The sequence below is a fragment of the Gorilla gorilla genome, chromosome 14 (assembly GCF_029281585.2).
Source record: "Gorilla gorilla gorilla isolate KB3781 chromosome 14, NHGRI_mGorGor1-v2.1_pri, whole genome shotgun sequence".
Taxonomy (NCBI): domain Eukaryota; kingdom Metazoa; phylum Chordata; class Mammalia; order Primates; family Hominidae; genus Gorilla; species Gorilla gorilla.
In genome coordinates, this window is record NC_073238.2 from 51260929 (window position 1) to 51274688 (window position 13760).

A 13760-nucleotide genomic window follows, 5' to 3' on the forward strand; every position below is an offset into this window, starting at 1 on the left:
GACTATGGGCATGTGCCACCACGCCTAGCTAATAATTTGCTTTTTTTTTTTAGATGGAGTCTTGCCTGCAATCTCCATCTCCCGGGTTCAAGCGATTCTTCTGCCTCAGTGCCCCGAGCAGCTAGGATTACAGGTGCCCACCACCATGCCCAGTTAATTTTTGTATTTTTTTTGTAGTGATAGGGTTCTGCCATGTTGCCCAGGCTTGTCTTGAACTCCTGGGCCCAAATGATCTGCCCAACTCAGCCTCCCAAAGAGCTAGGATTATAGGTGTGAACCACTACACCTGGCCCAAGTATTTTAACTTCCATAAATGGAAAGAATTTAGGTGAAGTACAGCTCTGAAGATGAAGCTATATACATAGTTGGTTCTCCATATCCATGGGTTCCACATTCGCAAATTCAACCAATCATGGACTGAAAATATTAAAAAATAAACAGTAGAAAACCACAATAAAAAATAATACAAATAAAATATACAAGCAGAGTGCGGTGGCTCATGCCTGTAATCTCAGCACTTTGGGAGGCTGAGGTGGGAGGATCATGTGAGCTCAGGATTTTGGGACCAGCCTGGCAATATGGCAAACTCTGTCTCTACAAAAAAATACACAAATTAGCTGGGCGTGATGGCATGCACCTGTAGTCCCAGCTACTCAGGAGGCTGAGGTGGGAGGATCGCCTAAGGCCAGAAGGCAGAGGCTGCAGTGAGCCATGTTCACTCCAGCCTGAGTGACATGAGACCCTGTCTCCAAAACACTAACAACAAAAAACAAACACACGCTATTTACATAGCACTTACCTTGTATGAGGTATAAGTAACCTAGAGATGATTTAAAGTATATGAGAGTATGTGCATAGGTTATATGCAAAGACTACACCATTTTATAGCAAAGACTTGAGCATCTGTACAGATTTTGGTATCTGTGGGTGATGGTCCTAGAATTTATTTACTGTGGATACCAAGGGACAACTGTATATATATGTATCTGAATTTGAAGGCCAAATTTACATCACTTAAAACTTTTTAATCTATTTTTGTTTTTAACATACCCATTTAATTTATATTAATATTTGAATATATATACTTAACATACCTATACACAACTCTGCAGTTCTGAATCCAAAGAGATACTGAGAGTCTTTTTTTGAGACAGAGTCTCACTCTGTCGCCCAGACTGGAGTGCAGTGGCGTGATCTCGGCTCACTGCAACCTCTGCCTCCTGGGTTCAAGCAATTCTCCTGCCTCAGCCTCCCAAGTAGCTGGGATTACAGGTGCCTACTACCACACTTGGCTAATTTTTAAAAATGTATTTTTAGTAAAGACGAGGTTTCACCATTTTGGCCAGGCTGGTCTTGAACTCCTGACCTCAAGTGATCCACCCGCTTCGGCCTCCCAAAGTGCTGGGATTACAGGCGTGAGCCACTGCGCCCAGCCGATACCAAAAGTCTTAATTTTAGGTATACTCCTTTACAGATTTCTAGTACCTAGAAACTCTATTTGATTTCGATTTCTTGAAAGTTCTGAGAAAAATTTCAATGAATCCTTAAGAAAAAATAGTCAAATGTCAAAGGTGACATTTGGAAATAAGGCATAGATATACAACTTGGTTTCTGTAACTTATATTGTTCTTTAGTCTTGATTTAAAGTGCAGGAACAAAGATGTTTAAATAAAAACCACTGATGACGTATTATTGTGGTGAAGGGTATACTGCTCATTAAGCTGATACATGTATACTTGGTGGTTCTCCTTTAGAGGCACCAAATAAACATAATGTACCCTAAAGAAAAATGTGAGCAGTTAAAATTTTAAGTGAGGTGAATCTTTTTTTTTCCCTAATAAAATTAAAGCAAAAAACAAACCGAGACAGGTTTCACCATTGTTGCCCATGCTGGTTTCAAATTCCTGGACTCAAGCAATCCACCTGCCTCAGCCTCCCAAAGTGCTAGGATTACCACTGTAAGCCACCATCCCCAGCCATTAAGTGAGGTCAATCTTATGTCAATTAACACAAAATAAATAAAAGGCTTGCCTGTAACATTAACACTAAACAAAGAAAAAAAACCCCAATAATGTTCTTTAACTTAACCCCACAACAACTGCTGTCTAATACAACAGCCCCTCAGCACATGAGGATACTGAGCACTTGAAATGTGGCTAGTCTGAATTGAGATGTGCTATAAATTTGAATATATAGTACAAAGAAAATAATGTAAAATATTTCAACTTTTTTCATACTGATTGCATGGTGATATGACAATATCTTGGAAATATATTGGATAACAAGTAAATCTTATCAGCTTTTTACTTTTTTTAAGAGACAGGATTTCACCCTGTTGCCCAGGCTAAAGTACAGTGGTGCAATCATAGCTCACTGCAGCCTAAACTGGGCTTATGAGATCCCCCTGCCTCAGTCTCCTGAGTGGCTGGGACTACAGGCGTGCACACCACCACACCAAGCTAATTAAAAGAAATTTTTTTTCTGGAGACAGGGTCTTGCTATGTTTTCCAGGGTGGTCTTTAACTCCCGGCCTCAAGTGATCCTCCCCACCTTGGCCTCACAAAGAACTGGGATTACAGGCATGAGCCATCTTTTTACTTTTTAAATGTGGCTAATAGAAAATTTGAAATTACATATATGCCTTGCCTCGTCTCATATTTCTATTAAACAATGCTGCCCTAGAACAATCCTGACAGGGAAGCTTCATGATTTTTAAGTTATCAATCCTAACCTTTTATATTTCAACAAAAATGAAAGATCCTCAACAACGAAAAATAGTATTCTCAATTTCTAAATTCTTCCTTTCAAACCACAAAGAACCTGCATCTCTGACCCTAGTTCTGGAGCCAATAGCTGACTGAAAAATAGCTAATGCAGACAGAGGGCTTTACTTCTAGAGTCGTTTCTTAAATTAGATTTTCTGATTTCGAAGTCTATTAACTATGAGTTTATTTTATTTTTCAACATAATAAAAACACATATCTAAATTTGACAACTAATGTAGACTACTTAAAATGTTTTAATCTAGGAAAAAAAGATTTTAAAAAGTCTGAATGATAATTCTGAAAATACATTTTTTAAAGTAGTATTTTGGGGGTTATATGGCATATATTTCTAGGAAGACAACAGGTCTTTGAAAACAGATGCACAAAAATTGTAGAGAATATAAAAATGGACACATACTGGCATAATCATGCAGATACCCAACATGAACAGGATTCACACAGAACCCATGACTAAGTATTAGTTCTTTCAACAGTATTTACTGGGTACCTACTATGTGCCGGGCATGATATTAGATAGTGGGATATACTAATAAGTAAAATTAAATGTGACTCTTGCTCTCATGGAGAAAGATTATGCTTTAATCGAGAAAAAGAAACATTAAGTAATTACACAAATATAAGAAAAAACTACAAATGTCATAGGTGCTATGAATACAGCACATGGCACTGCAACAGGATATAATTAGGGGCACCCAAGCTAATTATATTATCTTTAGAGAGTGAGGGCAGGCTACCCTAAGGAAGATCTGAAGGAGAAGGTGAGAAGGGGCGTGGTTAGAAAAGAAAAGAGTCCGCATGTGGAGACACAGGTGGGGCCAGACTAAAGACCATGGGAAGCCCATGAAGGAATATAAGCAAAAGAGGTGCATATGATTGATCACACTTAAGTTTGCAAAGACCTTGTGGGCTACAGCATGGTAGTCTGGAGAAGGATGGTGTTCTGGATGGCGGTGGTAGAGATGGAGAGAAATGGAGGAACATAAAAGCTAAAATCAACAGGCCCTGTCATGGATTGGATATATGCATGTGGAGAATGTCAGGGCTGATGTCAGGGTTTCAGCTTCTGTACGACAGTGCTAGCCACCTGTATCTCCAGTATATTTCAAAAGAGAGCTCAGGAGTATCAAATGCTGCTGATGGGTTAAGTGTGACAAGTGGTCATTTAACATGACCACTGGCTTCAATGACATAGAGGTGGCTAGATGTTAAGATGAAGTAGACTCGGTGCAGTGGCTCACGTCTGTAATCGCAGCACTTTGGGTGGATAACCTGAGGTCAGGAGTTCAAGACCAGCCTGGCCAACATGGTGAAACCCCATCTCTACTAAAAATACAAAAACTAGCTGGGTGTGGTGGCGCCCACCTGTAATCCCAGCTTCTTGGGAGGCTGAGGCAGGAGAATCACTTGAACGCGGGAGGCGGAGGTTGCAGTGAGCTGAAATCCTGCCATTGTACTCCATCCTGGGCGAAAAGAGCGAAACTCAAAAAAAAAAAAAAAAGATGAGGCATGGAAGAAAATCCATATGAAGAAGGCGGGGTGAGGAGTGAGTGGGAAGCAAGAAAACAAAGCCAGTGAATATAAAACACTTTTTCAAGAGAAGGTTGCTTGTGAAGGAGACAGGGCTAGAGCTGGAAGGGCACAGCAGGGTCAGTGGAAAGGGTTCTGGGAAAGATGTGATGGAGGGGAAAAGGCTGAATACACAAGAGATGAAATACATGGACAGGATTAGGTTTTGACAAGGTGGAAGGAGATGTAGAGGTCAAAAGATCGGTCTTAGGAAAGACACCTTATCTCCCGTAGAAGGAAGAAAAGAGAAAATGGGTGCCCTATTCTGTTTTGATATTTCTGAGCTTTTTCTTTTTTCTTCAAAGGAAAAAAAAGGAAGTCTAAGGAAAAAAAAATGTTTTCAGGCCACTCAATTTCTACTGTCTACAATTAAGGCGAACACACATAACTTTATACCATATTGTTGGGTTTGTGTATTTTCAAAATAAGATCCAACTCAGGAAAAGTATAAAGGCAAGATCAAGTTTACATACATTATTGTCAATTTTGTTTAAATCTACATGTTCATTATAAATATACAGGGCTGTTTCTCATTACCTAGAAGATGTCTGGGTCATAAGACAGACTGGATACATTCCAGTCAGAAACCTACCATCGTTCAACGTGTAGAGATGAAAACGTCCGTGAAGCTGCTTCTCGAGTAAATAATTTGAACCCACACTGTGTGTCCCTGATTCCTTTGACACAAAGGAACCACACCAGAAAGTGGAACCCATACATGAGAAGAGTACGGAAGTAAGAACGCTGAAAACAAAGACAAAATATAAATGACTTTTCCATTCATCTGTAAAGAAGACACTGAAAACACCTGGCTGTAGACAACTGTATTTTAATATTTAATTGACTGGTAGATCTTACATAAGAACACCACTGTTCCATGAGCTTCACCAACAAAGTATATTAAAGAAACAGCAAGAATGCCTACTGCTTGGAGCAGAGTAGAGGCACTAGGAAGCAGTTACTCATTTCCTGGAGGTTGAGTCAGACAAGCGGCCAGGGCTTTAGCCTACCAGGAGAAACAGGTTTGGGGCTGCTGCTGTGAGCAAGGAGAACATCTCGTTTACTTACATATTTTATGCTGCTTTGCCCGACATATATTTCAGTTTCAAAAAAGATGTCAGTTTCCAGGATGTATTGACAAAACAAAGCACAGATGTAAGCCTGCAGTTGATACTTAACTAATGAGAATATTGACAGAAGATGTATAGCAGAGTATCATGAAGGTTATGGACTAGAAGGGAGTTTGAAACAAACACCTGGTCTTTCTAAGTATGCCAGAGATCTAATTAAATACGTTTAAAATATTGAGTTCTTTAATACTTTGGATATTAAGATTAAGTAGGTTTTAATCCCATCTGAAGTTTCACTACTGTTACTGATGATTAATTTTATTAGTAGTAACAGAATATTCCATTATTCATAAAACGTAGCACATTTTAAAACATAAGAACATAAGATTATTATCACTGGATTCCAGACTTTCACATTTAAGATTTAGTAAAACGTAGGCTCTTTCTAAAAAATAAAATAACAAAATTTTTTTTAGAGACAGAGACGCCTTCTGTTGTCCAGGCTAGAGTCCAGTGGTGTGGTCATGGTTCACTGCAGCCTCAAATTCCTGGGATCAAGTGATCCTTCTGCCTCAACCTACAGAGCAGCTGGGATCACAGGCGTGTGCCACTACACCCAGCTTCTTTAAGACACGATCTTTTAAAATGTTCCTTAGTTAAGGCAATAGACTCAAGTAATGATGCGTTACTTACATACATAAGCAACCTATTAAGAGTCTATTAGAACATTTAATATCTCATACTATAGGATAAAGGTCCCTTCCTCCTTTTGGCTTCCGCTTTTCAAAATTATAATTTTTAGTATCATTCTTCCTTTGCATGGCTTTTTCCATCATCACCAAACAGAACCACAGTGGAACACAGTAACAAAGAAAAAGCACCAAATCAGGCGAGGTGCGGTGGCTCACACCTGTAATCCCAGCACTCTGGGAGGCTGAGGCAGGTGGATTGCTTGAGGTCAGGAGTTCGACACCAGCCTGGCCAACATGGCGAAACCCAGTCTCTACTAAAAATACAAAAATTAGCCAGGCATGGTGGCACACGCCTGTAGTCCCAGCTACTTAGGAGGCTGAGGCAGGAGAATCGCTTGAACTTGGGAGGCACAGGTTGCAATGAGCCGAGATGGCGCCACTGTACCCCAGCCTGGGTGACAGAGTGAGACTCCGACTCAAAAAAAAAAAAAGAAAAGAAAAGAAAAAGCACCAAACTAGCAGGCCTATATTTGAATCCTGGCTCCATTACTAATTAGCAGGGTGACCTTCAACAAGTTACTTCAACCCTCTAAGTCCATTTCCTCACTGATAAAATGAGAATAATGCCTACCTCACAAAGTTATTATAAGGATTAAATGAGATTATTTTAAAGAATATAGCGAAGTGTTTGGCACAGAAAATAACAGGAACTCAATAATGTTCTTCATACAGGAAGAAAGCTTGAAAGCTTACTTTACTCTCCTGACCACAATTTTACTTATGTATTAAATAGGGCAGGAAGGAAAGGAAGAATAAAATACTTATCTATATGGTATGTAAGACAAACTTTTAAAAATGATCTAGCACTTCTCATTTATCATCTAGAATCATTAGTTATGGGTTGATGTAAATATGTCTTACCTCTCTAAGTAGATAGGGCAGAAACCTCATCTTAAAATACTTTAGGAATCTCACAACAGCTTGCTCAGTGCCTTCCATACAAAATACTTCCAATAAATACTGGTTGACTGATTAAACCTCCAAAAGAGCACTTATGCTTAGGAAAGGAACAAATAGAAATTGAAAGATAGAAAAATAAAAATTAAAGGTAGAAAAACAATACCTATAAATTATTCTCCTTGAGTGATTTTTAATGTGATTTGAGTGAGCTTATTTGTTAGCAAATAAAACTATTCACGACTGCTCTGGCTTGGATGTTAATACAGGATTTTTGTTTGTTTTAGGATAATGGCTATTTTTTAAAAAGCAGAAAAATGTAGAGTTCACATGAAGACCTTAAGTTATTTGATTTCTAACATATTTAAAAGCTTAACAAGGTTAGTCACAAACAAGATAATCTTGTTTTTGTTTTTAGAACTTTGCAAAATATCTTAAAATTTAGAAGATACCTAAAATATAGGATAAACTTATTTAGTTAAGTGAAGCTACTAAAAGAGAGAAGGCTTATATGATCTTCTGAAATGGCCATTTAAAACATTAAGGAAAACAATTTTCACTGTTTCAATGTTAACGCTAGTATCTTCAATGTTTATAAAATGTAAACAAGAAATTAATTCAGGTGAAATTTAAAGGTGACTGCTAATTTCATTAACTTAAAATAAGAAGTTCAAAGAAGTCCCAGGACTTAAGCAAAGACTCTTTAAACAAAAACTAAAAACATTAAGTAACCACTAATGGATTCTATTTTTGAATCCTTTTAAAATGATAAATTCAAGAATAGCCAGACCATATATAAACATTACCGTCATACAGAACACATGGGAATATAAGCACTTTTAAGGATGATACAAGACTCCATCAGGGCAGTGTCATGTTTGTCTTCCAAGGGAGCAGTAAAAGAGGTGGTAGAATAATTGAGAAATGTAGAAAAATATCAAGGAAAGATGTTTCTGAACATTAGGCAATAAGCTACCGAAGTTGTCATTTGCTATCTTGATTAATTCTTTTATAATTTTCTCATTGTCCACAGATTGATCACCATGCAGGGGTTTATTACTGACAGCACACGAAGGGAAATGGAAAGCCATGCTTCAGTTTTCTGGACATGAGGCGGATGCATGTCTTGTGCCTCTTGGAGACAACCTTTTGTGAGACAGCTATGGTTCTATAAGAATAAGCTGGACTTGAACAAGCCTACTGAGCAGTAGTTGTGATAGCATCTGCAGTGGACAACCAATGATCTCTAGTGAGTATCAAAGGTTATCCCTTCTTTCTACAGAATGGCAGCCAATTCTGTGGGAATCAAGAGCACTAAACCAAACACTTGGTTTTAGAGATGAAAGAATGGATGGATGGAGACAAGATGAATTATAAATATGTGGTTCCTGTGATTGATCCCTTGATACCTGGCTAAGAGCAGTACTAGGTAAAAGATTTAGACCATAGCATAAGTCTCATTTAAATACTAGTGTATTTCTAGGAAAAATTCAGAGTTTTCAACCAATGCAAGTTCTAAGTGAAAAGAATTTACACCATGAAAAACAAAACCAAAACACATGGCTCCTTTCTACAGCCACCACCAACAAATACAAGAACTATCTCTTACCTATATTACTCACTGGCTCCTAAGTCTGTCTTTGGCTATTTTTCCAAACTATCTTTTCTCCTTCACCAAGTAGATTATCCTTTCTCATCTCATTAATATATTTAAAAAAAAAAAAAAAAGAAAGAAAAAAAGTACTTAAAAAACCATTAAATTAGTATTGATCTATTTTCATTAGCTGTTTTAGTGTGCAAAAACAAATTTTTATTTATTTTATTTATTTATTTATTTATTTATTTTTTTGAGGAGGAGGCGTCTTACTCTGTCGCCCAGGCTGGAGTGCAGTGGCCTGATCTCAGCTCACCTGCAACCTCTGCCTCCCGGGTTCAAGTGATTCTCCTGCCTCAGCCTCCCAAGTAGCTGGGATTACAGGTGCCTGCCACCACGCTTGGCTAATTTTTACATTATTAGTAGAGACGGGGTTTTACCATGTTGGCTAGGCTGGTCTCAAACTCCTGACCTCAGGTGATCCGCCTGCCTTGGCCTCTCAAAGTGCTGGGATTACAGGTGTGAGCCACTGTGTCCAGCCTATTTGTTATTTCAACACAGATAACTGTATTTATAATATCATACTATTTTTTACAAACAACCTAATATTTCAGGTTTTATCCCATGTTATTAAATAGTCTCCATTATCATCAGCTTTACTGGCTGCACATTTCATCTAGGGCTACAGCTGTATTTCCTATTGTGGGAATTTAGTATTTAATAGTTTCTACTACAATTTTATATATATACTATTTTATAATTATACTATATATACTATTTTATAATTATACACATATATATATAAAATGTGCTGAACATGTTAGGAGACACATACTTTTCCTTTTCTTATCCCCCGTGCGTTGTTAAACTGATGAAGCAGGATTAATCCCAAGCTCTCTTCCCATTTTAAATATCTAGGAGTGTGCTATTCTCTATGGTTAACAGATTAACCTTTTTCAAACATCAGTGAGAATCTCTAGGATACATAGAATACTAGACTAGGTGCTAGTAAAATAATTACTTCTAAAAAAAGGAGAAGAGGCCAGGCGTGGTGGCTGACACCTGTAATCCCAGCACTTCGGGAGGCCAAGGAGGGCAGATGACGAGGTCAGGAGTTTGAGACCAAATGGCGAAACCGCCTCTACTAAAAATACAAAAATTAGCTGGGTGTGGTGGCGCACGCCTGTAATCCCAGCTACTCGGGAAGCTGCGGCAGGAGAATCGCTTGAATCCGGGAGGCAGAGGTTGCAGCAAGCCGAGATTGCGCCACTGCACTCCAACTTGGGTGACAGAGTTAGACTCTGTCTCATAAAAACAAAAAAACAAACAAAAAAAGAAGGCCGGGCGTGGTGGCTCATGCCTGTAATCCCAGCACTCTGGGAGGCCAAGGCAGGTGGATCACCTAAGGTCAGGAGTTTGAGACCAGCTTGGCCAACATGGTGAAACCTCTTCTACTAAAACTACAAAAATCAGCCAGGCATGATGGCGTGTACCTGTAATCTTAGCTTCCTGGGAGACTGAGGCAGAAGAATTGCTTGAACCCGGGAGGCAGAGGTTGCAGTGAGCCAAGATTGCACCACTGCACTGCATCCTGGGTGACAGAGAGAGACTGTCTCAAAAATAAATAAACAAAAAATAAAAAGAGAGTCTGGGTTTTTGTACTTCAATATAATCCTTAAAAGGTTTTTGTCACTCTGTCATCAATATACCTTTTTTAAAAATTAAAATTTCTACATATCTCTTTTCTGAATCATTGGGGGAAAGGTTCAACCTTTTATTCTACTGGTTCTCAAAGCCTCATGTGCGTAAGAGTGACCTGGGAAATTGTTACTCTAGTTTTTCTAGCATAACCTACAAAATGAAGAATTGAACATCTTTAGTGACATTTTTACACCCTAAAAGGGCAGTTGCAAACTTGTGAAATTTTAAGGTATAGTGTTTTTCTAAGAGGAATGAGGTTAAAAAAAATTTTTAACTGAATAAAATTCAAAATAAAGCACTTAACTGTGCCAACGTTAGAAAAAAATAAAGGCAAGTTGATTGGTTAAAAAATGCATCATTTAGGCCGGGCGCAGTGGCTCACACCTGTAATCCTAGTACTTTGGGAGGCTGAGGCAGGCGGATTACCTGAGCTCAGGAGTTCAAGACCAGGCTGGGCAACACAGTGAAACCCTGTCTCTACCAAAATACAAAATCATAGCCAGGTGTGGCGGTGTGCGCCTGTAGTCCCAGCTACTTGTGAGGCTGAGGCAGGAGAACTGCTTGAACCCAGGAAGTGGAGGTTGCCCAGTGAGCCGAGATCGCACCACTGCACTCCAGCCTGGGCAACAGAGGGAGACTCCGTCTCCAAAAAAAAAAAAAAAAAAAGCGTAATTTAGAAGTTTGTTTTATTACTGAACAGATTCTCTTTATCTTAAAAATATATTAAAAAGAACTGCTTCCATCCTAAGGCAAAGCGAAGTCCACATCTTCTTGTATATGCTTAAAAAAAAAAATCAATTCTAAAATGTGCCAATCCTTCATAACCTTTCCACAATTAAAACATTAATTTCTTTTGAAAGGAACCTCATGTTTAAGAGATTAGACATAAAAGCCAGTTTCTTGCCAGATATATATATATAAAAAGAAATAAAAGCCAATTAATTGGCTGTCCCATGCCAATTAATGAAGTCTCACCTGAGCAATTGATTCTTTTTCTAAATGAGCTCGAGATCCACATGCTATAGCCATTTGATTCTGAGGGAAAAAGCAGAGATAGTTTTTCAATATTTAAATATCACTAATAAAAATATTTATTTTCAATGAGAATCTCATTTTTAGAAACCGATTTTAAAAAAAGTTGACATTAAAAATCTTTTAAAGGTTTATTGAAAAGTTCAGAATATGTACAACTTTGAGAAGCCTAATCATACTAAGAGGACACTAAATTTTGCTTAAATAGAGCTAAATATAAGGGGCATGCATTATGTTAAACTTCGTAACTTTAAATGATATTTTCTGTGTGAAAATACTATATTATTTGAGAGAAAAATTAGTGGTATGAGAAAGAAAAGGGTTATCTGTAGATGACATAATTATATACCTTGAAAATCAAAGAATAGCAACTGAAAAACTACATTAGAAACAAAGAATATTAAAAGATGAGTAGTCACAAAATGAATATATATATACAAAACTTCAGATGTCACATGTACAAACAATAATCACAAGATATAATCGAAGACAGCATTTATAACACCAATAAAAATGAAAAATCTAGAAATAAAGTTTATAAGAAAGGTAGAAAGTTTAGACAAGATCTAAATAAAGGAAACATGTAAATGCTAACAAGGAAAACAAAAGATTTAAACACACAGAAGGTCTTGTCATGATATATGAGAGGATACAGTAACAGCATTAAAAAGTCAATGCTTCTGGCCGGGCGTGGTGGCTCACACCTGTAATCGCAGCACTTTGGGAGGCCAAGGAGGGCAGATCATGAGGTCAGGAGATCGAGATCATCCTGGCTAACACAGCAAAACCCCGTCTCTACTAAAAATTCACAAAATTAGCCAGGCATGGTGGCAGGCGCCTGTAGTCCCAGCTACTCGGGAGGCTGAGGCAGGAGAATGGCGTGAACCCAGGAGGCAGAGCTTGCAGTGAGCCGAGATCACACCACTGTGCTCCAGCCTGGGAGACAGAGCAAGACTCCGTCTCAAAAAAAAAAAAAAAAAAAAATCAATGCTTCCTAACTTAAAACCAATAAAAATAACAAAATGATTTTTCATTGAACTGGACAAGCTGATTTTAGAGTTTCCATTAAAAAAAAAAAGGTCCTTGTTAGTATAGTGGTGAGAAAATAAAAAAATTTTTAAAAGAGAAGCAAAAATAATCAAGAAAAGAGCCAGGAAAATTCAAGAATAAAGGATGACTCATCACAAAAATTTAAAAAATATATGATAAAGCTACAATAATTCAAACTAAGGTGCTGGAATGTGAATAGACAAATCCACGGACAATTCCATGGACAGAATGAAAAGGCCAGGAAACACATACACAAAGCCATATGAGTACTTAGAATATGATAAAGATGACCTTTTAAATCAGTGGGATAAACAGGAACTGACAAATGGTGTGGGACATTGTGGTAGCCACTTGGAAACCAAATTAAGTTGGACTTGAGCTTCTTAACTGAATAATGGGACATAGTCCAGATACATCAAATATTTAAATGTAAAACATCAGAAATCATTTTGTAAATAATCTGAAGGAAGGTACAAGTACAAAAAACCAGAAGACTGATCCATTTGTTAGTAACATTTTAAAGAATTGTATGACAAAATAACAAAAAATCCAACCATATTCAAAACTAAAAGACAAAAAAACTGGGGGAAAATATTGGCAATTTATACTACAGACAAAAGGTTAATTTCCAAAAAGCATAAAGTGCATTTACTATTTTAAAAAGTACCCAAAAATACAGTTGGAAAAGAAGCAGACTTGAAACAGAGTACACAAAAGAGGAAGTGAAAATAGCTCTTGAACAACTGAAAAGATCCTCAATTACACTTATTCCAAGAGTAATGCAAATAAAACCTATAATTTTTTACCATACTGTGCCCGCACACTCTTTAGCAACAGCGATTTGAAACGTTATCAAAATTACAAATATACATATAACCTGACCCAGCAATTCCAACAATTCTTCCGACAAATATACTTGCATATGTGTAAAATGACTTTCATAGAGTTTAATCATTTCAGTATTTGAAGTAGCAAACCTGCATCTCCACCCGAAGGGACTGGCTATGAAGATGTGAAAGAATGAGGAAGGTCTTTATGCATAAATATAGTGCAATCTCCAAGACACATTGTTAAGTAGAAACAAGAGAACACTGTATAGTACCACACTTTGCAATTTTAAAAAGAATACATAAACAGTATGCATCTTCCCAATAAAAGAAATGAGTAACACTAGTTATATCTGAGGGTAACTGAGAGATGGAAAGTAGAGCTAGTTTCACTGTATATCTTTCTTATACCATTTGAATTTTGAATGACTAACAAAAATAAATTTAAAAGTGCTCATTATAAAAAATTTGCAAGTATATAAATT

The 13760-nt window shown here is 37.5% G+C and overlaps 1 protein-coding gene across 3 annotated transcripts in view; it reads right to left on the minus strand.

Annotated features, from left to right (window-relative positions):
• The window catches only part of ALG5 (ALG5 dolichyl-phosphate beta-glucosyltransferase), a 51542-nt gene that overhangs the window by 10878 nt on the left and 26904 nt on the right, over nt 1-13760 (minus strand). For all 3 annotated transcript variants that reach the window (XM_019039687.4, XM_019039686.4, XM_004054392.5), the window contains exons 7-8: nt 11342-11401; nt 4945-5096 (exon numbers count right to left, since the gene is read on the minus strand). In XM_019039687.4, the coding sequence (XP_018895232.4) occupies nt 4945-5096; nt 11342-11401 (212 nt within the window). The remainder of the gene's footprint in view (nt 1-4944; nt 5097-11341; nt 11402-13760) is intronic.